General features: G+C 41.1%; 1 protein-coding gene across 1 annotated transcript; it reads right to left on the bottom strand.

The window, feature by feature from the left end:
- Positions 1–1,399: 1,399 nt before the first annotated feature.
- Positions 1,400–24,331, bottom strand: LOC145405430 (fructose-2,6-bisphosphatase TIGAR-like). Its single transcript, XM_080276820.1, has 7 exons — positions 24,241–24,331; positions 21,739–21,826; positions 10,045–10,185; positions 7,999–8,139; positions 7,586–7,729; positions 3,877–4,055; positions 1,400–2,204 (listed from the first exon to the last, which is right to left on the bottom strand). The coding sequence occupies exons 1-7, from the start codon at positions 24,288–24,290 to the stop codon at positions 2,135–2,137; spliced, it is 813 nt and encodes a 270-aa protein (XP_080132946.1). The 5' UTR covers positions 24,291–24,331; the 3' UTR covers positions 1,400–2,134.
- Positions 24,332–25,234: the final 903 nt, after the last annotated feature.

The raw sequence follows: 25,234 nt of genomic DNA, 5'->3' as shown, positions 1-25,234 counted from the left end.
ACGGGGTGGCCAACGGCTTAGAGTTAATTGTTTTACAGGGAGGGGCACTAATCCTCCACCAACCCCACTCGACAAGTAGGGAGAACGTTATGCCAACAGCATCTGGTGTTCCCAGGCGGTCACCCATCCAAGTACTAACCAGACCCAACGTTGCTTAAGATAAGGTCAGGATAATGAGGTAACAACTGCATTATGGATGAGACTCAATGCTTGCAATGTGATAATTGTAAGGTGTCTTGACCTTCATCTTAACCCCTTTACAAACTGAAATGTTAGCTATGACTGTAAGTTTCAAATTCCTTCATCTATCTGATATACTTCATCAGGTAATTTTTATCCTCTTGGAATACAATAGAAAAACATACCCATACCTGAAAATGCCAATGCATTGAATGGTGTTTAAGTTGCCTGTAAGTCAAAGGTTGGTATTGCAAGGACTTGAATGATGATTCAACTAATGTAAAGTCACTCTGTTGATAAAGAACTTTCTCTGACTTATTTGATCTATATCTGTGTGGATCCTAGAGATCTTATTATAAAAATGTAACAGCAGTTTTGATGGTAATGATGAGTATAAGGTTCATTTATGTCAAAAGTATCACAGAATGAAACATGAAAGTACATCTACCGAGAGCCTGAGAAATATAAATGCAAAATACAACAGTGGTATGTAAAATGCTGCTTAACCCATTCAATACCATTTTATATATATATATATATATATATATATATATATATATATATATATATATATATATGGTAGGTGGAGGCGCTCACCATCCACTCACTCGATGTAGTGCTGCTCTCGGGTGTCTGCCCTTTCCTCTCCATCCTTCTTTCCTTCCATTCTTTTCTGTCTTTCTTTCCTTGTCCTTCTGCCTACAGGTGACTTGACACTCCCTCTTCTGTCTTTCTTTCCTTCATTCTTTCCACTTCCTTCAGCCTGTGGGTGACTCTACACTGAGTGACAAGCCAAATGGTTTCCTGTGCACCAGGAAACCATTTACTATGCTGGGTGGTAACCATATAACCAAATTTTGGCGCCAGGTGGTTTAGTGGGTAATTATTGCACTCCAATCGGATTGAGCCAGTGAAGGTTTATATCCAAGGGGTGGCTGGGGTTGACTGCTCATGTAGTGTCACTCAGGGATGAGTGAGGCTGGTCACTCTCATCTTAAATGTCGGGACCAATTGCCTAGCCCCGGGCTCCTACGCTCCTCATGGGGCAATGTAGGATTGGATGATGGATGGATGGATATATATATATATATATATATATACAGTATATATATATATATATATATATATATATATATTTTCTTTCAAACACTACAGTGTGTTGATTCTAACCTGACGATGAACCTTAACCTTTTTCAGCCCCACTGATGGCCAAGTCCTGACAGACTGGAGGGTTGATATCATCAGTAACGAAGGCAACTCATTCCTTCCCCAAAACTAAGGCCAACTTTCAAGTTGTAGGAGTGGTCTAGTTTCATCACTTAAAAACAAATCAAGAAACACAATTGTAATCTGATTCACTTCACAGTAAAGGAGTTAATCATACAGCACCATTACAGTATTCCAGTCATTACATAATTTCAGTGACCCATCAGCCTAATTTTGGAGAAAATAAAATGGCTTTAACACCTTTCAATATGCTGACATCTCTTGTATTTTAATTTTGCTTGTGTCAGACAATTTTATTCACTTCATATTAATGAAAGAAGAAAAAACTTCAAGCCCATTTATACATGGGGTCTGCTCATAAACTAAATCAAAATCATCTGGTGGTTTCAAAAATAAAATAAAAAGTATATCAATGTCCTGAAGGGGCTAAGGCATTATCTGGCACTTTTGTTATCTAATAACAGATTTCAGAGTCAGGAGTCAATGGTTCCAAGATTATGCACACCAAATGACTTGGGGAAAAAAGTACTGGATAACTGAACACATTTTAAAAATACAAGTAAAATATATGTAACAGATAAAAATGTTACACCATACTAAAATATAAATGGAAGCATTGTTATAAGTTACAATAAAAGTTATGCATATTTAAAAATACAATCCTATTGCCACGTCTGTATGAAGAGAAACGAGGCTAATGAGGTGAAAGTCCTAGTGTTCATGTTTATCATGACTCCTGCAAGTGGCAGCCATCGTGCAGTCTCACACAGTGCAGGTCGTACTTCTTTGGTGAATACCTGCAGGGAAATAATGAACTGTAGTGGCTGGTTTGTATACATCTGACATGAATGGGAACCTCTACTGTATATGTACTGGAATGAAGGAAAGAAAAATAGAGGTTGGCTTATATACACCTGACATCCGGGTAAATGAGTAGCTTTACTACACAGTAAACCCTCGATATAATGAACTAATTGGGGGGAGGGGTGTGTCATTATATCCAAAAGTTTGTTATATACGAGGGGTCGGTATTACTGAACTCAGTTCGCTATATAAGGGGTCTTCCGGTCCTACGTGCTCAAACATAACCTAAACAAACTCTATGAAGTTTTACGTGGAGAATTCAATGGTTTATGAAGCTGTAAATGTAAATACAACACTGTATGAAATTGTACATATAAATAAAATCCCTATAATAAGAATAAAGTATGATGTAGTGCTGTTACAGTACACTTACTGTGCCAGGAAAGGATGCTGTTGAAGTACACTTACTGTGACAGGAAGGGAAGCTGTTGTCACCATGGGCTGATTCCCAAACTTCCCCCTCATTTCGCGACCTTTGTTCGCAAAATCAGGGGGATGTTCAGTCACAATTTGGCTGTTCATTATATCCAAAATTCATGGTACAGTACCAGGGTTTGTTATATCGAGGGTTTACTGTACTTGTAAACACTGTACGAAATGAATGAATGAAGGAACTGCAATGACTGGATTACACATATTGAGCTGGAACACGAAGCTGTGACCTTTCTGACTTATCAAAAAGCTCTAGTAATTTTTCAGATTTTCTGTTTCTGCACTGCACAGAGAGTGTGCTTAAAACAAACAAGGGCTGACATTGCTTTTGTTTGTGTGGTGGTCGCCATGCCTACTTAACTGCCTGCCTGGGCAACAGTAGGCCAAAACATGCCCTGACAGCATTTGAGTCTTCAACTCATCATTACCTGTGAATGGAACACCTAAATTCTTCCAGTCCTTACTTCTAAGCAGCAAGATAGAACTACGTGTGTATAGATATTTATTAAAGCACAATATTTCTATGAAAATTTTCGAAATGTTAAAGGCTACTATTTGACAGAGCTACATACTACAGAGGTAGATAACACTTTGTTTACAGACAGCCAATGGGTACATTTGCTCACAAACAAAATGTAATTTTCACTTACACTGTGACTCCTTTTCACCTACAGATGGGGTTTAGTATGATTCAGAAACAAGACAAAAGAAAGTCTGTAAGTAGGGGAACTATCAATAGCACTGCTAAGGAAATAGGTTACACAATTATTCTCATATCATTTAAACCTTTAGAATAGTGGCTCCACCGCACAAGCCTAATCAACAACTGGCATTTACTTTTCTGTTTTTTCTTCACAGATAACCTTCACACATATCTGCCATAGAAAGTCAATCTGTCAACTATCAAACTGAAACAGGGGTCTCAAACCATCATCCTGTGCACCTCCATACATACCATAATTCATTCAACCAACCTGATACCCAGTCAGTTCCCTAGTCTCTTTAATTTCCATTACTCACTTTCTCACACACTCTATTACTATATCCATCAACCTTCTTCTTGACTACTATGGCTTTTCCTACCAGCACACTCTCATATATCCATTTCATATCATGCCCTCAGATCTTTCTTATTGTTTGCAACAGATGTTACCTCCCTGTTCCCACACCCACCTGACTAAATACTCTGAGATGCCAGTGTTGGGTGAGATGAGAGTGAGGGGGTTAGGGTGCGGATGTGAGGGTGGGATGGGACAGCCGAGGGTGGAGTGGATGTGGGTGAAGAGCTGCTTCAACGCTGCACCATGTCCCACCACCAACACACTCTCCACAACACTCTTCTCCAACAATGCCTGGCCAAAAGAGAAGAATGACAATAATAGAAGTGACTTACACTTGCTTTCATAAGACAAACAATCCTTCAACATACCCTATTTTAACAAGACAAACTATTTATCTACTGCCAGATGCCTCAACCCACTAAGGGGTCCAACACCATTTCATTGCCTTGCTCCCAGCTCACACTCCCCTCTCTCATATACCTCTCCATTCCATCTCTCCATCTCATCCCTGGCCTCCCCCTCCCTCTCCCCCCCTCCACCTCACTCGTATACACTCTCCTCATTAGTTTCTCGCTCTCCATTCTCTCCACATAGCTAAACCACCTCAATGGCTGTGTTTCTCCTAAAGCTTTCTATCATGTCCACATCCACACCACAATGCTCCTTCACTTCCTCATTTGTCAGTCTGTCTCTCCATGTAACTCCACATGCTCCTCTCAAATAACTCATTTCCACTGCTCTCACTCTTGACTTGTGTCCTTCCAACAAGGTCCAAGCTTCACTTCTGTATGTTCGGGATGGTATCACAATACTGTCATGCAATGATTTTTTTACTTCCATGGTCACTTCCCTGTTCCTTATCACTGCTTTCAAAGAACCAGTAACCTTTCTTCCCTGCTGTACCCTTTCAAGGACTTTACACCCTAAACTTTCATCCTTACTGATCACACTACCCAAGTACTTAAATGCACTCAACATTTCCCATTTCCTTCTCACCCAGCCTCACTGCACATTCAGTGCAATCATTTCTCTCGAAGACCATAACTTTACTTTTCCCTACATTCACCTTTAGATTCCATTTCTTGCACACTCCCAAACTCATTCACCAAGCCTTGCAGTTCCCCTTCGTCTTCACTTAACAATACAGTATGATCTGCAAACAACAGTACAGGGAGTTTCCAAACACTGCCCCCTCTCATTAGGGTCGCTCCAACATCCACTGCCCTACCTTGTACCACTTTTATAACTCAATCCATATACAATCAATGAAAATAACCTCAACAAAAATCTCTGGAAGTGCCCAATTCCAGTGGCCAGCTGCATCCAGATAAAAAGGGAAATGTTCCCCGGCGCTTGACCTTATTAGATCATATAGCCCTGCTAGTTGACAGGAGGGCATTACCCCTCCCAGCATGGCAGCAACCAGGTGTGGCTCGAACTTACAATCCTCCAATCCCGGTCCGATGCTCTACCACTGAGCCACCCTGCCCCTGGGCATCCAGATAAGCTTGGGGTTACAACAACAACGCAGACAAAATCCTCTTTCCAACCAGAGGTCTGCCGTAAGCTAAATAAAAACTTGGGGGGGGGGGGGAGCTGCAACAGACGATGACTTTAATCCCTTCACTACAAAGATGTACTTTCATTTTAATCTTGCTATCTCTGAGCATTTTTATTCATCTCAGGGGAGAATTTCTGAACTGGAAGTGTTAAGTAATACCCTTCATTAACCCCATCTGTGTCATAACTCTCTCCTGCTGCTCCAATTCTTTCTCATCCCAGTTTCCAACATTACAAGGGTTAGGTATCATCCTTAAATATGAAAAGGCTTAAAAAGGGAAAGTACACCCCATCAATGGACTGCTCAAAAAATGTAACAATAATTAACCCCTTAGACGCGGATCGTCGCGTTTGCGACGCTCGGCGAAAAGGACATAGTGGCGGGTCATCGCGTTTGCGATTCTAGTAAATTTTGAATAACCGCGGGCAAGCAGGCTCCAGCTGGTATTGTCTATCAGTACCACCACCCTCTAGCTACAACTAGCATACTTTACCTTTGTACTACTGACCTCAGTTGTTGCCAAGTATCGCGTTTTCCTCCTGTCCCCCCCTCACCACGGCCCGGCCAGCCTGGCTGTGATACATGGCAGCGCTCTGAGCGCTCAGAACTGTAAATCTGCGATCTCCTCTCACAAGCAGTTTATGCTACTAGGAAACGCTTGTTTCCCCAGTTGTAACACTAGCTTTTTTTCTCACGGTTTGCCCCTGTTTAGCGTCAGTTTACTGCAGGCTTTCAAAGTGACATTATGGCGAGTTCTAGCTCTTCCCAGTCAGTGCAAGCGGCCGACAGGAACGAGAATAAAGTGGTGGGCGTAAGGCAGAATAAAAAGCGCGCCGTGGTGATCTTTTGGGAAGTAATATGATTGAAAATAATGTAGTATACATGTTTTTAGCTGTGAAAATGGAAATGTTTGTTGAGTGACGGGAAGACCGCCGCCACAGTGCATGTTGGCCGTACGCTCCGTTGATTTTAGCCGTATTTTCAGTGCTTATTGTACAAATACGGATTCCTAACTACCTTTACGTTGTAGTATAAAGTTTACTGTGACAGAATGAGGCTGTGGTAGAGGGGAAACCGGGTTGCTGGAGGTGTGAGTGAAGAATTGGTTACCCAACTTTGCAAGTCTCCACAAGTCCTTGGGTAGTCCACGAAGGCTCAACACCTGTCTCTGGAGAAAGCTGAATGTAAGTGCTATCTGCCATACCAAGTATAATGTTCTAGGGTTAATCTCTGATTTTTGGCGAATATTTTCCTACAGGTACTCAGACCGCGATACAACCCCGCCACTCGGGAGGGGGGAACGACTGTACACAACCGCGTTTAAGGGGTTAAGGTAATTTATTCATCATCTATGCTTTCAAAATTCTCAGTCCAATCCCATATGCTACAGTATTCACATACGGTGTCATCTCTGTCACAAATGTCACTTATGGGGTAAAGAAATTACACTGACTACCATGGCAATGACAAGGGCGCAACTCCTGCCATTTGCATCTACCGAAATACAAATATTTCACCAATCCACATCTAGCAATTGCCAATTCACATGCTTATTACATCCATTCTCTCCCACTCATCCTATTCATGATTTGTCATGCCTCCTCCTACCTTCCACTTCCCTTACTGTATGTATAACTATCTTTCACAACTTTTGTCACACATATTCATTCTACAAAGCCAAACTATCCAAGAGTACACTCTTTTCAATGGCAACTGCACCAGCAAATCTCATATTACCCTCTTCAAGGTCTAAAGCCCAAGACTACACTATAGTACTCTAAACATTTAAGAGTCTGAGGCTGGCCTATGCACCTGGTAGCATTATATGACTGAAAAACCACCAATCCCATCCAGGAGAGTCAAAGCCAAGCACAAAGCAAGGCTGTTACTCTGACTGGTGACTTCTACACACTTGACCCCAGGTGCTTACACACACTTTCACTCTTTGATTACCCCTCCAGCTTAGAGGGATAATTTCATTTCATTTTCATCACCATGATGATAACTGGCTTAAAGCCAGAAGTGGATTAAAGGGATTACTGCAATTGCTTTGTTTGCTGATATCATTAACAAATATCAATTGGCTACCTGATAAGTGACTTCTGACACATATTCATCTTTCTAACTCTGGGGCTTAACTACTTTCTTAATTGATATTTTTAACAAATATCACAACTTATCAAATGTTTATCCAGGGTATGAACCCTGACACATATTATCATAATCCTACAGTTATCTTTCTGTCTCTGAGTTGTCATACCTCCATGTTCTCTAACCCATTCCTCTCTCCTTCCTGTGGCTCCTCCTCCAATTTCCCATTTATCTCTGCCTCCTCCATCATGCTGTCCTCACTCCAGTCTAATAGTTTGTCTTTATTCTTGTCATACACAGACTGACACAATTCCTGAAACATAAAAATGATGCTAACCAAAAACAGGTATAACAATATTTACAATAAACTACAGTATAGGCACTCCCTATCTACACGATTCTACTTACAGTAAAGTTATTCATGACAAATGCTGCTTAAATCTGAGCTGATATGTAAGACAGGCACCACAGACAGACAAACAAAGATAAAGGGACAATGTAAAGACAGAAAGCTAGCTACTCATTAATGAAATGAGCAGTTGCGGTGGTTAAACAAAATTACAAGATTACGATATACTGTACTTTGAAGAACTTAGCCATGCGGGCCTGGAGATCCCCAAGTGTTTCAGCGCCTGGTGGGTTGTACTGAGGCCATGTTAAGCCCTCTGAGGCTGCCTGCATCTTTACCACATCAATGTGCACACCCTCAACACTCCCAAAATTCTGCAGGAAGTACAGTAATAGGTCACTTTTTTAATGCTCTGTTGTTGGTATGTTCAAAGTAAATTAAAGGAAAAATGCCTGTCAAACTTCTACTGCTGGTTATTAAATGGATTAGCCAGTCTGATCTAATTGGCAGTACTGATTAATTAGAGAATTGTGATATTTTTTATGACATCCCTGACAATATCAAGGAGTGCCCGTAAGTGGGGGGGGGGGGAGTACAGTATTGGTATTAAATAAGACACAAATTTATGTGTAAAATACCGCTCTCTCATTCCTTACTGGAAGTGGTCTACATTTAAATGGTTCATTCCTTTAGTAGACTCTGTAGCCTAAGCTGCATTTTCATGAGGCTTTCAGACAGGTCAACAAGACCAGTCAAGACTAGTCTCATGGCTGTTCTGGTGAGACAGTTTCAGAAAAATGAGACCGGTATAGACTGGTCTCAAGAGACCTGTCCCAGAGTCATTACTGGGTTTGCCCAGTCCCATGCACAAAGGATGCACGGTAGCATTGGGAAATAAGGACAGAGAGGAGCATTCCGTGCCCAGGGTAAACAGCTGATATGGCAAAGATGGCCAACAGAAGTGAAAATTAAATATTATTTAAAAAAAAGAATTTCACACAAATAACACCACCTGTGACATGGGACAGTGATATAAATGTAGATGCTACTTGAATACTTGTTTAAACCTAAATTGAAAAAGATCATCAGTTATGGCTGAAGTAGTATGATAATATGTCTGGAGAGAAATTCAAAGTATGTGAGTCTCAGTGGATTATTATAAGGTAATGACAGCACTTACAACTATTTCCCAGTTATAATTTCTTAAGGACGAGTATTGCATCCTTTGCCTCTGGTTATTAGTTCTCTTTAATCTGGAAAGGTACACTGAACATTTATTTTCACTTCATGCTGTAATGAGAACTCATTACTGTATCATGATTCTAATAGTGACACACTGGGAAGCTGTCATATTTTGTTTTCTATGACCTACAAACAGCTACTGTGTGCACCAGTAATGATAATACTGTAGCTAAAATGATTTATTACCATCTTATTCTCTCTGTTTACATAACTGCTTCAGTCATGACTCCAACCAGTCCCTCTTCCACCACATTAAGGATGGAGCTGGTCTAAAATCCATTCTCGCAAGCATCAAGTAGGTCCAGAGAACTTTGACCGGTCTTGACTGATCTAAAATGGGCTTACAATAATGCGGCTTCAGTTTTTCATTACAATCATGCTACCATTTGACAATTTTATGCAACTTAGAAAGGTTCTCTGGTCATGATGGAGCAAATTATGGTTATATCTAACCCCTCCTCTTTCATGTCCCTTTTAGATCAACTAAAATAATTTGTCGAAAACAAAAGTAAAATAAAGGTACATCACCAGACTATAGGGGCTAATCAAGATCAACATGGAAAATTTCAAAACCATACAGCAATAACATAAGGCTTTAATCTTTTGTAGGAATTGAGAACCTATAATGAAACCAGCCACAGCTAAACACTAAAGGCTGGCTGGGACACCATTTTTTTCTGACTACTGCCGAACAATACTATTAAGCTGTGGGATACCCCCATCATGAAAGCACCAAAACTTACCTTATTAAATCCCTAAAGAATGGCTGTGACACTTGATGATGTTAGTCAGCCATGGGATACTCCCATAAGGCAATAAAACCTACCTTATCAAATCCCTAAAGGACAGCTGGGACACTTCAGCACCAGATATAAACATGCAGGCAAACTAGAAAATATTCATGCATAAAGACAAAAGACACAGTACTGTATATCAGTTACGGTACCATTCACTTCATGGGTTTTTCTTGACTGAATACACTCTCTAAGTATATTCACAGCCTGTAAAATGTAAACTAAAAACAATGTCAGGCTAACCCTTTCCCTGAGCCTGGAGTCGACCACAATGTTGGGCGGGCAGCAGTTATGCCTGAGGATGATCTGGCAGGTGGCATGGGCACGAGACAGATCACTGGTGTATGCACGACTGAACTGGATATCTTTCAGCCGCATTCCTGCCTAAGGACAAAATACATCAACATCATTATCTTAACCTAATTTCTTGAGCAAACTGCATATACTTTAGCTGCAATCGTGCATATGAACACATACCTAATTGTTATCACTGTATTAATGTAATGTCTCATGTGAAATATGTATCTTTCAATTGCATTCCTGGTTATGGACAAACATGTCATTGTTGTTATCATCATCTTAACCTACTTATGTTCGCAAGAGGTTCAGAGATTCAGAGCACGGCACTTTGAAATAATCAAAGGGCCAAGGTCGAAGATCCCTCTCCTGACTATTGAAACAAGGCAGGTTAAAGATGGTGAATATAATTTCAAATGTATTTCAACTAACTGTGAAAGTATTAGGAACAAACTTACAGAATTCAGGCATTTACTGAGTGAAATTAAGTCTGACATTATGTATCTAACACAACCTAGTGTCAACCCCAGAACATCCTTGACAGTGAACTGCATTGTGGGATACTGCACAACTACCACATGTCAAGGAATGATAATATTCAAGAAATTACAGGAGGAACAATAATGATTTTCCATAAAGAGAGGATGTGGGCCAAAACTTCTCACAGGGTGTGTACTGTATATAGAAAAAGGGAACTTGAGAGAAATAATCGATAGGGCTCTCCATCATCTGCTACAGATAACTGGTGATATGCAGTGCAGTGTATTAATCACAGGTGATTTTAACTTGCCTAACAATGATAGGGAAACATAACAACACTAGCACCTGAAGATTCCCCTGAACAAACGTTTTTGGACATTGTATCAGATAGCTTCTTTACGCAACACATTACTGAAGTCACCCATGTAAGAAGAGATCATCAACCCAGCACTCTCGATCTATTCATCAACACTGAAGGAAATAATGCTGATCAAATAAACTCATTAATCCTCTTGGTAGAAGTGATCACTGTGTCCTAGAGTTTAACTACATCTACCTCTCACCACTTCAGACTGAAAGAGAAATTTATGAAGTATTACTTCTTAAAAAGGAGACTATGGAAGGTTCACAGAAAATATTACTTCTTCAAAGCAGACTATGTAAGGTTCACAGAAAATATGCAACATATTAACTGGAGAAAAGAGTTACAGGGAAAGGATTCACATGATATAACCATTATAATAGAAAAGAAAATATCAGGAGTGAGAAATCTTGTACCTAAAAGCACACCTGGCCAGTGGAGAGATGAAAAACAGCTATAAGAGCAGTGACAAGGAAATTATATCAAGATAGCCTATCAAGAATAAGATTTAAGATATATAAAAGAGATAAATGTGCGTTCAAAAGCCCCAAGACGAGCCAAGCAAATTTTTAAATTTAATCTGCTTAGAGAAGTTAAATCCAACCTTAAAGCCCTATACAGGTATGCCAACAGTGGCAAGAGAGTAAAAGACTAGGCTATGTGGGCAATATTAAGACACCACAAGGAACACTCACTTCAAGTAAGGAAACAATGAATGTACTGAATAAATTTTTCAAATCTGTATTTATACATGAGGATGAAAAACCAGATTTGATAATAAATGACTTCTTTCATCAACTTTATGGAGATCAAGTATCTGAACCAATCGACTTGCATTCAGTAGACTGTACAGAGGACCTTTCAGATATTCACAGAGATGAGGACTTAGTCAAAAAGAAACTTTCAGCATTAAATGAATTTAAAATACCAAGACCTGACAACATACACCCAAAAGTGTTGAAGGAATTAACAGATGAGCTTAGTGAGCCTCATGCCATCCTGTACAAACAATCAATTCAGACTCCAACAGTGCCCCAGAGCTGGAAGAAGGTAATTGTATCACCCATCTACAAAAGTGGATGCAGAATTGAACCTGGAAATTACCATCCAGCAAGCCTAACGAGAATCATGGGAAAAATTTTGGAAGAAATTATCAAAGATAACAAGATAAAGAGCATGGACATCAGAAACACCTTATGTGGTAACCAACATGGTTTTAGAAGAGGAAGATCTTGTCTAGCCAATCTGTTGGGCAGTTTACAAGACTAGAAATATATGCATGACAAATACAACCCCTCTGATATAGTGTATTTTGATTATGCCAAAGCATTTGATACCGCACCACACTGCAGAGTGATACATAAGCTACACAGAGTTGGAATACGAGGTAAAGCACCAAAGTGGACTGAAGACTTTCTCTCTTAACAGATTACAAACAGAGAGAGGAAATGCAGTACAGTCAACACTGAGAAAGTAATCAGTGGAGTTCCTCAAGAGTCAGTACTGGGTCCTTTACTCTTCTTGATATACATAAATGACTTTCCAAAAAATTTAACTTCCAAATGCAAAATCTTTGCTGGACACCAAAATATACAATCCTGTGGCAACACCAGTGAAGAACAGAGAGTTGCAATACGATACTGTATAGACAAGATGATGGAATGGTCTATGGCTCCTGAAATTCAATGCACCTAAATGTAAGGTCATGCAGATAGGAACAACTAACCTATGGCCTAACTATAATATTGATGGAAAACTCATAATAAAAGTCAATGAAGAAAAAGATCTGGGAATTTTGTTCAGTGACAACCTAAAGTTTGATAGTCACACTGACAAAACTGCTTCAAAGGCCAACAGTATCCTCGGTCTTATTAGAACCTTCAAACACTAGACTGAAGAAGGGTTTGCCACAATCTACAGGACATATATTCGGCCACATCTTGAGTATGCAGTCCAGGTATGGTCACCCCATGGGAGGCAAAACATCAGCAAGCTGGAAAAGATACAACAAAGGGCATCCAAGATGGTTTCCAGCCTTAACAATTTGAGTTATGAGGTTTGACTGTGATGACTGGGCATGCCCAAGTTGGAGGACCGATGGAAGTGCGGAGATATGTTTAGAAGTCTTCAAAATCATAAAAGGACAAGAAAACATAAATCCAACAGAATTCTTCCAAGAGGCCGATACAAATTTAAGAAGCCACTCCAAGCAAATTTTCAAGAAAAGATTCAATAAATGACAAACGGGAAACACATTTACACAGAGTTGTAAATCTGTGGAACAATTTACCAGAAAATATTGTGAGCACTCCTGTAAATGTTTTCAAGAACAGATATGACAAACACATGGCACAGATGGAAATGGAGACAGGCAATAAGATTTATGCAGATCATTAGTGAATCCGTGGATTTTATTGGAAAGTCTTAACCCCTTGAGGTTGGGGGGCATCATTTTTATTTTATTCTTGCAGCTAACATTATTCAGCTTTGGAGAGCATCCTAGTACTATAGTGAAGAGGTTACTGAAGGTTAAATGTCATCCCTCAGTCAGAAATGTCTTGCTTGAGCTGAATGAAATTGTCTGCAGATGGCAAGAAAATGAAATACCATACAACATGATAGTGATCATGTAAGCAGAGTGAAAGATGAGTTCTGGACGAATGTGAAAGCGTGCACAGGAAAGTTTGAATGGAATGAGAAAGTGTTTCTGATTGGATATATGAATGGAAAAGTAAGGAATGTGAAGGTGGATGGCACAGCTGGTGAGTGGAGTGTGCCTGCAGAAGTCGATGAGAATGGCAGTGCTCTAGTGGACATTTATGAAGGGAGGGGGTTGGTGATAGCCAATACCCTCTTTAGACACAAAATGATCACAGGTATACGTGGCAAGTGACGAGAAGAGTCGGTGGTGAACTGAATGCATGGAAAGCAATGACTAATTACCAGTATGTGTGTGTGGATGATAGAATGAGAAGGTGTGGAACAGATGCAAAAGTATACAGAGGTTAGGGGAGTGGACTTTCTGACCACCACTTGGTGGTCATGAAAGTCAAGGTTCAAATGAAATGGAGGAGGAGGAGAGGGGAAGGACAGGAGGAAGTAGCTTGTACATACAAGGAGGGTAAAAAGGTTGCAAGAGGATGGAAAAGGGGCAGAATATAAGACAGAAGTGGAGGTGCAACTCGAATTCTTCCCGCTCCTTCTGGGACCTTGCCAAAAACCTTTCTAACAACTTTACCTCATCATCCTTCCCTCCTCTTTTCTACTCTGATGGCTCTGTAGCTATTTCTTCTACTGATAAAGCAGATCTCTTCGCTCAGACTTTCTCCTCCAATTCCACCTTAGACGATTCCGGTGCTGTTCCTCTATCACTTCCCCCCCTCTGACTTCTTCATGGTTGACATTAAAATTTCTTCAGCTGATGTATTTTCTGCTGTCACAGGCCTCAATACTAATAAGGTACAGTATATGGGACTCATGGAGTCCCTCCTGTTGTTCTCAAGAACTGTGCTTCTGTGCTTACACCCTGCCTAGGCAAACTCTTTCGCCTTTGTCTGTCAACTTGTACCTTTTCTTCTTGCTGGAAGTTTGCTCTCATTCAGCCAGTCCCAAAGAAGGGTGACCATTCCCAACCCTCTAACTATCGTCCAACTGCTTTAACATCCTGTATCTCAAAAAGTTTTCGAGTCTGTTCTTAATAGAAAAATTTTAAGGCATCTTTCCTATCACAAGCTTCTTTCTGATCGTCAGTATGGGTTCCATCAGGGATGCTCCACTGGCGATCTTCTCACCTACCTTTCAGACTCCTGGTCATCCTCCTTTCAGGACTTTGGCAAAAGCTTTGCCATTGCACTTGACATCTCTAAGGCTTTCGATCGAGTCTGGCATAAATCTTTAATTTCCAAACTGTCCTCTTACGGTTTCTATCCTTCTATCTGTGCCTTCATCTCTAGCTTCCTTTCTGGTCGTTCTATAGCCGCTGTTGTAGACAGCCATCGTTCTTCTCCTAGATCTATTAACAGTGGTGTTCCTCAGGGCTCTGTCCTTTTTTTTTTTTTTTTAAATGCGAGGAAGAAGGAACCAAAGGCCATGAGCCCGCAGTAACAGTTCCCTCCAAGAGAAAAACAAAACACAACAGAGAGCCTAATTCAAGATCCGATCATTTTGAGATGCCTGGACACACTGCGTTTGAAAGACTGGAGATCATAGGCAGCAGGAAATACAGACAGAGGAAGACAGTTCCAGAGCTGACCTGTTGCATAAATGAAAGACTGGGAGTAACAGTTAACTCTTGCATTAGAGAGTTGGACAGAAAAGGGATGAGAGTTTGCTGCCAGACGGGTGCTACGCGCCCGTCGTAGAGGTGGAGGAATGCAAGCAGACAGTTCAGAGGAGCAGTGACCATTAAAGTAGCGATAGAAAAGAGATAAAGATGCAACAGTGCGGCGAAGAGACAGAGGTTGAAGGGAGTCAGTAAGAGGAGGAGAGTTAATGGGACGAAAAGCCTTTAACTCCACCCTATTGAGAAGAGCTGTATGTGGGGAGCCTCCCCACACATGAGAGTTGTACTCCACACAAGGGCGGATAAAACCCCTGTATAGAGTCAACAATTGTGCAGGGGTAAAGAAAGAGCGGAGTCGGCTTAGCACACCCAATCTCTTGGAAGCAGATTTTACAAGAGATGTAATATGATCTTTCCAAGATAAGTCCCGAGTAAATGAAACCTCAAGCATGTTCAAGGATGATGCAGGATTAAGCTGAATATTATTAAACATTAGTGGGTATAGTCCTATCACCAACTCTCTTCCTTTTATTCATCAATGACCTTCTAAGCTGTACATCTAACCCTATCCACTCATACGCTGATGACTCCACCCTTCATCTTTCCATTCGATACCCGCAACGTCAATCTCAGCAGTTACTTCAACAAACAAGGGATGAGGCTATGGCACACCTAATGTCTGACTTGGCTCATATCTCTAACTGGGGTAAAAATAATCTTGTTGTTTTTAATGCATCAAAGACTCAGTTTTTGCACCTATCAACCCGACAAAATCTTCCACAGGTATACCCACTAATGTTTGATAATATTCAGCTTAATCCTGCATCATCCTTGATCATGCTTGGGGTTTCATTTACTCGGGACTTGTCTTGGAAAGATCATATTACATCTCTTGTAAAATCTGCTTCCAAGAGATTGGGTGTGCTAAGCCAACTCCATTCCTTCTTTATCCCTGCACAATTGTTGACTCTATACAGGGGTTTTATCCACCCCTGTGTAGAGTACAACTCTCATGTGTGGGGAGGCTCCCCACATACAGCTCTTCTCAATAGGGTGGAGTCAAAGGCTTTTCGCCTCATTAACTCTCCTCCTCTTACTGACTCCCTTCAACCCTTGTCTCTTCACCGCACTGTTGCATCTTTATCTCTTTTCTATCGCTACTTCAATGGTCACTGCTCCTCTGAACTGTCTGCATGCATTCCTCCACCTCTACGACGGACGCGTAGCACCCGTCTAGCAGCAAACTCTCATCCCTTTTCTGTCCAACTCTCTAATGCAAGAGTTAACCGTTACTCCCAGTCCTTCATTTATGCAACAGGTCAACTCTGGAACTGTCTCCCTCTGTCTGTATTTCCTACTTCCTATGATCTCCAGTTTTTCAAACGCAGTGTGTCCAGGCATCTGGAAATGATCAGATCTTGAATTTGGCTCTCTCTTATATTTTGTTTTTCTCTTGGAAGGAATAGTTTTGCAGGCTCGTTGCCTTTGGTTCCTTCTTCCTCGCATAAAAAATATATACTGTATATATACATATATACATATATATATATATATGAGATTTGGAGCAGATGGGGGACTAGGAAGGCGTGTGCAAGATGTTTACAAAAGAAATCTGTGAAGCATGTGAGGTCGTTTGTGGGGTGAAGAGAAGACGAAAGGGAGTTCAAGGAACAGCATGGTTGAATGAAGAGGTGAGACAGACTGTGGAGCAAAAGAAGAAAGCATATAATGAATGGATGAGAAACATGCATAGAAGAAGTTGAAAGACAGAAGAGAGAGTTATATGTAGAAAGGAAGAGAGAGGTGAAAAGATTAGTAAGAGAGAGTAAGAAGAGAGCGGATGAGGAATATGGATGGAATTTGAGTGTAAAGTGGAGGGAATGTAAGAAATTTGTTTGGAAAGAGATAAAGGGAGTTAGACAGGCTGATAAAGAAGTATGACAGGGAGTGAAAGTTCTATCTATCTATCTATAGCCCGACGCCCTAATCCCGCAAAGGGTGGCCGCAGACAAAACGCCTCCAAGTCATTCTGTCACCCACCATTTGACTCCCCTCCCCCCAACTCACCCCCCCCTCCCTCATATACCTCTCAACTCCATCCCTCCACCTCATCCTCGGTCTACCCCTCCCTCTCCCTCCCTCCACCTCACCTACATACACCCTCTTAGTCAGTCTTTCATTCTCCATTCTCTCCACATGTCCAAACCACCTCAGTGTATTTCTCCTAATCTTTTCAACCACATCCACATCTACCCCACAACGTTCCTTCACTTCTTCATTTGTCAACCTGTCCCTCCACGTCACTTCACATGCTCCTCTCAAGTAACTCATTTCCACTGCTCTCACTCTTGACTTGTTCCCCTCTTGCAATGTCCACGCCTCGCTTCCATACGTCAGGGTAGGGATCACAATACCATCATGCAGTGACTTCTTAACTTCCATACTCACCTCCCTATTTCTCATCACTGCTTTCAGTGTACCAACAACCTTTCTTCCCTGCACTCACATTCTCCATATCCTCACCATCCAACCTCACTGCACACTCTGTGACTTCATTCCTCTCAAACACCATAACTTTACTTTTCGTTCGTTTTCGTTCGTTTTTAAAGGCTCCAACATGCTTGCATGTGTCGGCCTTGGTCACCTAATGGCGGCTCTCCAGGCTGCACGATCCATTGCAGCCTCCCTGTTCAGTCCCTTAACCCTAAGGTCACACTTAATGACCTCTTCCCATGTCTTTCTCGGTCTACCCCTCATAACCCCACCCCCAATATTAACACTTCTCACCTTCCTCACCCAACTATCATCCCCCATCCTCTCCACATGTCCATACCACCTCAATCTACCTCTCCTCATCACAACACCAATACACTCAAGTCCCATCCTACCTCTCAACTCTTCCATTGTAAACCCAGCCCCTCCAGGCCTTGGACACAGGGACGCACTGCACATCCACCTAATCATTGTCATTTCTGTACGTCTGAGCCGGCGAATGTCTTCCTCCTTCACTGCCCAGGTCTCACTGCCATACAGCATTACACTCCTAACACACGCTGCATACAAAGACCCCTTAGCACGTAGGGAGAGCCCCCTCAATGTCAGGAGAGGCAAGAGCTCCCTGAACTTCTTCCAACCACTTCTCACCCTAGCCACAGAGCTAGCTCACTTCAGCTTCCTCCTCCTACACACTGTCCCAAATTCATTCACCAAACCTTGCAACTCCCATTCATCTTCACTCAACAATACTGTATCATCAGCAAACAGCAACACAGGAAGCTTCCAAATCTCACCCTCATTCATTAGGGCCACCCCCACATCCACTGCCCTACCTTGTACCTCCTTTACAACCCCATCCATATATATATATTAAACAGCCATGGAGACATTACACACCCCTGTTTCAGTCCCACATTGAGATCAAAGAACTCACTCAGCTCACCATCCACTCGCACCGTAGCCCTAGCTCCCTCGTACATACTCTTCACAGCACTCAACAATTTCCCCTCCACTCCATATATTCTTAATACCTTCCACATACCTTGCCTATCTATTCTGTCATAAGCTTTCTCCAAGTCCATGAAGGCAGCATACACTTTCCTTCCCTTCTCTAGATACTTCTCCACTAAACATCTTAGAACAAATATCTGATCTACACACCCTTTTCCCTTCCTAAATCCCTCTTGTTCTTCTCTAACTAGGTCCTCTGTTATATGCCTAACCCTATCAATGAGTATTCTACCATATATTTTACCAGTCACGCTAAGAAGGCAAATACCCCTATGGTTACCACATACTTCTCTCTCCCCTTTTCCTTTGTACAGAGGAATAATTATACCTGATTTCCAGTCCTCTGGAACCCTTCCCTCTTCCCAAGCCAATCTACACAACTTCCATATCCACTCCACAACAATCTCACCCCCATACCTAAGCATTTCACCACACACTCCATCAATTCCTGGGGCCTTTCCCAGCTTAATCTTCTTCATCGCTTCCACTACTTCCGACCTACTGATCTCTTCCTCCCTCCTCTCATCTCTTCTTCTCCCAGCCATTCCCCAACCACTTATACTCACACTGCTCTCACTCTCTACATTCAACAAATCCTCAAAGTGCTCCTTCCATCTCCTCAATTTCTCTCTCTTCTCCACCAACAATCTATTATTCCTATCTTTCACTCCCCTACTATTTCCCCTTTCACACTGCCTTACTTTCTTTACCTCCTTCCAAAACAATTTCTTACTCTCCCTCCATTTCACACTCAGATTCCTCCCAAACTCTTCATCCACTTTCTTCTTACTCTCCTTCACCAGTCTCTTAACCTCCCTTCTCCTGCTCACATATACCTCTCTCTTCTCTCTTTCATCTTCTCCCCTACCTCTACTCACCAACCATTCACCATATGCCTTCTTCTTTTCTTCCACAGCTCGTTTCACCTCATCATTCCACCATGCTGTCCCTTGCACACCCTTGCATCTCCTCCTCACTCCACAAACCGCCTCACACGCTGCGCTTATCTCTTCCGTGAATATCTTACATACGTCTTCCACCCCTTCCATCTGCTCTAACTCATATCTTCCCAATCTTTCTTCCACTATGCTCTTATACTCTGTCCTTTTCTCACTATCTTGCAATTTCTCCACTCTTCTCACAGGAGCTGCTTCCTCCTGTCTTCCCCTTCGCCTCCTCAACCACTTTCTTTGCAGCTCTACCTTGGCCATCACTAAAAATGGTATATTACTAGTGGAGACGGGAGAAAAAGTAAGTAGATGGAGAGAACACTTTAAGGAATTGCTGAACATACAGAATGAAAGTAATGTGAGTATAAGTAACTGGGGAATGGCTGGGAGGAGGAGGGAGGTGAGAAGAGAGGAAGGAACCAGTAGGATGGAAGTAGTGGAACCAATGAAGAAAGTCAAAATGGAGTGTGTCGTGAAATCCTGAAGCAAAGGGGAGAGATAGTAGTAGAATGCATATGGAAGATGTGCAGACTGGCCTGAGAGGAAGGTAGAGTCACGGAGGATTGGAAGTCGGGTATAATTACTCCCCTGCACGAAGGAAAAGGGGAAAAAGAAGTGTGTGGTAATCACTGGGGTATTTGTTTTCTTAGTGTAATAGGAAAAGTATATGGTAGAATACTTTGACCGAGTAGGGGAAATAACAGGAATTAGTTGGTGATGAACTGGGAGGTCTTAGGAAGGGAAGAGGTTGTACAGATCAGATATTCATTCTTAGGTGTTTAATGGAAAAGTTTCTAGAAAAGGGAAATAAGTTGTATGTGGCCATGAATTTGGAGAAAGAATATGACAGGGTGGATAGACAAGGAATGTGGAAAGTATATATTAAGGATATACAGTATGGGGTAGACGGGGATGTTGCTGAATGTCGTGAAGAGTATGTACGAGGGTGCTAAGCCTCCAGTGGTTGTGGATAGTGAACGCAGTGAATTTTTCTATCAGAATGTTGGATTGAAACAGGGATGTGTCACTTCTCCATGGTTGTTCAATCTGTACAGTATATGGATGGGGTAATAAAAGAGATACAAGGAAGGGCAGTGGATGCTGAAGTGACCCTAATGAAAGAAGGAAGTGTTTGGAAACTCCCTGCACTGTTGTTTGCAGATGATACTGTATTGTTAAGTGAAGACAAAGGGGATCTGCAAGGCTTGGTGAATGAGTTTAGGAATGTATGCAAGAAACAAAATCTAAAGGTGAATGTAGGGAAGAGTAAATGGTCTTTGAGAGAAATGAAGTCATTGTATGTACAGTGAGGCTGGAAGAGGAGGAAATGGAAAATGAGTGTGCTTTTAAGTACTTGGGTAGTATGATGACTAAGGATGGAAGTTTAGAGGAAGAAGTGCTTGAAAGGGTACAACAGGGAAGAAAGGTTACTGGTTCTTTGAAAGCAGTAATATGGAACAGGGAGGTGAGCATGAAAAAAGGTCACTGCATGACAGTATTGTGATACCAACTCTACTGTATGGAAGTGAAGCTTGGACCTTGTTGGGGGGACAGAAGTCAAGAGTGAGAGCAGTGGAAATGAGTTACCTGAAAGAAGCATGTGGAGTTACATGGAGAGACAGACTGACAAATGAGGAAGTGAAGGAGCACTGTGGTGTGGATGTGACAGAAAGCGTTAGGAGAAATACACTGAGGTGGTTTAGTCTTGTGGAGAGGATGGAGAGCGAGAGACTAATGAGGAGTGCATGCGAGTGAGGTGGAAGGGGGGAGAGGGAGCGGGAGGTTAAGGATGAGAAGGAGGGATGGAGTGGAGAGGTATATGCGAAATAGGGGTGTGAGCTGGAAGTGGCCTTGGACTGGGCGACATGGAGGCGATTTGTTTATGGCCACCCCATATGGGATTAAGGCATCTGGCAATAGACAGACTGGCTGATGATAATGAAGGGGCTACACAGAAAAACGTGAAGGAGAAATGAGTGGTGTAAAACAGGATGACAGCACTCCAGAATGAGAAGTGGAGAAAATAAACTGCAAATATACATGACATGACTGATACTCACCTGGGATGCTTGAGTCTCCCCCGTGGCACTAAGAGGAATGTCAAGGTGACCCTGGATTTTCTGCTCCTTATTGGCCTGTGTTTCACCACTGTAACAAGCATAACATGGTAATTCTTCAGTATATATAAGGGTAAAATAAATAAATAAAAACCTAAATATGTACTGTAAATAAAACCTTTTTCTATATTTTTCTGTATGTACCGTACCAGTCTATGTGAAATACACTATAGGACTGAACTTCCTTCCTGAAGGGAAAGAGACAGCACATATATGGTGAACTGGGAGTGGATGATGAGCATGATAATAATGATGATGTGAAATGGAATGAGTTAAATAGCATATCAATCAATCAATCAATCAATCATTTCCTGTGGCACCCCACGGGATGCATAGGGTCTCAATGAACTCTCTCCACCAATATTTGTCTCTTGCCATCTCCTTCAGGTCCCACCAACACTCCTCTCCTGCTTCTTTTTTCATTGTCCTCAACCAGGTTTCCCTCGGCCTACCTCTACCTCTTCTACCTCTAGCAATCCACTCTGGCACATCCTGTAGTAAACAACCTTCTTTTCTGTATATGTGCCCCAGCCACTTCCAGCGAGACAGTCTCACATATTCATTAACTGGTTCCACTCTCGTAATATCCCTTACTCTTTCATTTGTAACTCTGTCTTGCCACTTTACCCCAAGAATCCTTCTCAGTATTTTATTCTCAAATCCTAATACTTTCTGATCTGTTGCAATTGTACTGTACCATGACTCATGCCCGTAAATTAAAATGGGTCTAACCATGGACTTGTAAATTTTCACTTTAGTATGTACTGAAAGCATATTATTATTCCAAACAGATTTCAACATTCCAACAGCTCGCCAAGCCTGTCTAATCCTCTCCTCAATTTCATTGTTTAATGATCCATTAGATGATACAATCGTTCCCAGATATTTAAAGTTTTCTACATTCTTCACCACATTATTCCCAATTACACAGTCGATTTGGTTCTCCATGTTCATATTAATAATTTCAGTCTTTCCACAATTTATTACCAATCCCACTTTTTCTCCTTCCTCCACCAGACATTCGAGCACCCTCTGCATCTCGTAAATACTTCCGCAAATCAGTACAATATCATCAGCATAGTCCAAATCCATCAGCTTCTTATTTTCTTTCCAGTTAATTCCTGCATCTGTTCTCCTTACAACCTTTTTCATAACATAATCCATAATCAAAACAAACAACAAAGGCGAAAGAACTCCTCCTTGAATCACTCCTGACCTAACTTGAAATGGATCACTCAAAGAACCACCCACCATTACCTTACAAAAAGTACCTTCATGCAGACTTCTAATAATATTTACAAACTTTTCTGGTATACCATAGAATCTCATAATTTTCAACATAGCTCCACGTGAAACACTATCAAAAGCCTTTTCAAAATCCACAAAACACATACTAAGTGGCATTTTCATCTCATTAGCTTGTTGCATTAGATGCCTTACAATAAAAATCTGATCATTACAACCTCGACCCATTCTAAATCCCGCTTGTTCTTCTCTTAAAATTTTATCAATTACTGGCTCTATTCTGTTCAACAAGATTTTGGAAAAGACTTTTGCAACTACAGGTGTCAAAGTTATCCCCCTCCAATTGCCACACACACTTAAATCTCCTTTTTTTTGTATTTTTATAATCACTCCATTTTTCCACTCTTCTGGAATTCCACCATTATCCCAAGCCACATTAAAAAGTTTCAAAAGCGCATTCATCAACTCGTCATTTTCCACCTTAAGCATTTCAGGGAATATTCCATCCTTACCTGGAGCCTTAAAATTCTTTAACTCCTTTATAGATTTTGCTACCTCTTCCAAAGTTATATCCCCTGTTTCTATCTGCAAATCTCTCTCGGCTGGCAAAATGTCCTCTTCAGCTGGGATTGGTCTATTTAGAACAGATTCAAAGTGCTCTTTCCATCTTCCTTTTATATCCAAATCTTTAGTCATCAAATTACCATTTCTATCTCGTACAGGTATTTCCTTCCTTCTCTTTTCAGTCCCAGTTAACTCCTTTATGGCCTGATACGCTGCTCTTGTGCTCTGACTGTCATATTTACTTAATTTAATTTCTATCTCTGTCGCCTTTTCATCATATAGTCTCCTCTTATCACGTCTAACGAGTCTTTTTACTTCAGAATGTAAACTCCAGTACTTTGCTCTAAGTACTTCAACTACCTGGCCATCAACATGTTGTTCTTCACTTCTTAACTTAGCCTCTTTCCTTTTCTGAATTACATTCTATGTTTCATCTGACATCCACTTTTTCCTTCTCGCTTTTCCCTTTTTCTTAATAGTAACCTTAGCACTCTCATGCAAAACTAGCATATACCAGTATAAATGGCAACAGATGAATTTGGAGGCCAGAAGAGGTACCAATATTCTACATTCTGATAGACAGACCTGTACATATTGATAAATCATCAAAAAGCCATCAAGATGGTGTTGACTTACTGGCGGACAAAGTGGATGGAGAAGACAATCCCTTGTCTTACTCGGTTCATGGCTGGATGGGTAGCAGGGGATGAAGGCAACTCAGCTGAGTGACTCATAACCTGCACTGTAATAATCAAAGGTTATTCACCAATCCTCTCATCATCCAATCCTTTATTGCCCCATAAAGAGCATAACATCCTGGAGCAAGGTTACTGAGTCCATGACAAAATGAACTGGGTCTCAAGGGAAAAATTTACCATCCAAACTGGGAACAAAACTTAGGATAGCTCTCACTAATGAATTATAAAAAATTTATGACAAGGATTTACCGGTAAATACAAAGATCAAGTGTCAATCGTGCAACTCATTTATGACACTCAAATTCTTTGGAAATAACAAATATTATACTAAGATTAATAAAAATAAGTTAGTTGACACCAGTGTTAGCATCGTATTGATGATAAGAGGTCCATCAGGGCCAGAACTACTTCGTCTATAGTCTCCTGGTTAATTAGAATAGGTTGCATTAGGTTAAATTTGTCCAGCTGAGTTAGGTTCATTGAGAAGAAAAATACAATTGTAAATTATATGCATAGGAGCTCTCCTACATTTTCATCTAAACTGGCAGGCTACTTCATGCTGGCAGGCCGTTTCATAATGAATCATTCCTTAAATCAAGCGTAGATCCAAGATACCGAAAGGTATAGTTATATAATTCTTAAATTCAAGAAGTAATTATCATATTTATCAGGCAAAAATTATTGAACAATAGAGAAAACGCTAAAACAAATCGGACCAACACATATTGTACCCCAAAATTTGATACTGAAACAGCAAATAGTGACATGCAATTGCTTCTGAGAATAAGTGTTCATCACCAAGTAACTACTGTACTTAACTACTGTGACAATGACATCCCATGTACTGTCATAAATCATAATACATTCTCTGCAATACCCTACATCAATTCCTATAACTTACGACAAAAATTTACAGTATGACCAATTGTATC

This window comes from Coenobita brevimanus, chromosome 1, assembly GCF_032717465.1.
Source record: "Coenobita brevimanus isolate Jiangsu-jjx chromosome 1, ASM3271746v2, whole genome shotgun sequence".
NCBI classification, from domain to species: Eukaryota; Metazoa; Arthropoda; class Malacostraca; order Decapoda; family Coenobitidae; genus Coenobita; species Coenobita brevimanus.
Note: the sequence above shows the minus strand (reverse complement) of the source record. Positions and strands in the feature narration are given on the sequence as shown.

Excerpts from the sequence above, each read along its gene's own strand:
- LOC145405430 (XM_080276820.1), bottom strand. The coding sequence starts at position 24,290 with ATGAACCGAGTAAGACAAGGGATTGTCTTCTCCATCCACTTTGTCCGC. Across the intron at positions 7,730-7,998 it reads GCATGGCTAAGTTCTTCAAA|GAATTGTGTCAGTCTGTGTA; the intron begins GTACAGTATATC and ends TTTATGTTTCAG. Across the intron at positions 4,056-7,585 it reads ATGGGTTAGAGAACATGGAG|GCATTGTTGGAGAAGAGTGT; the intron begins GTATGACAACTC and ends TCTTTTGGCCAG.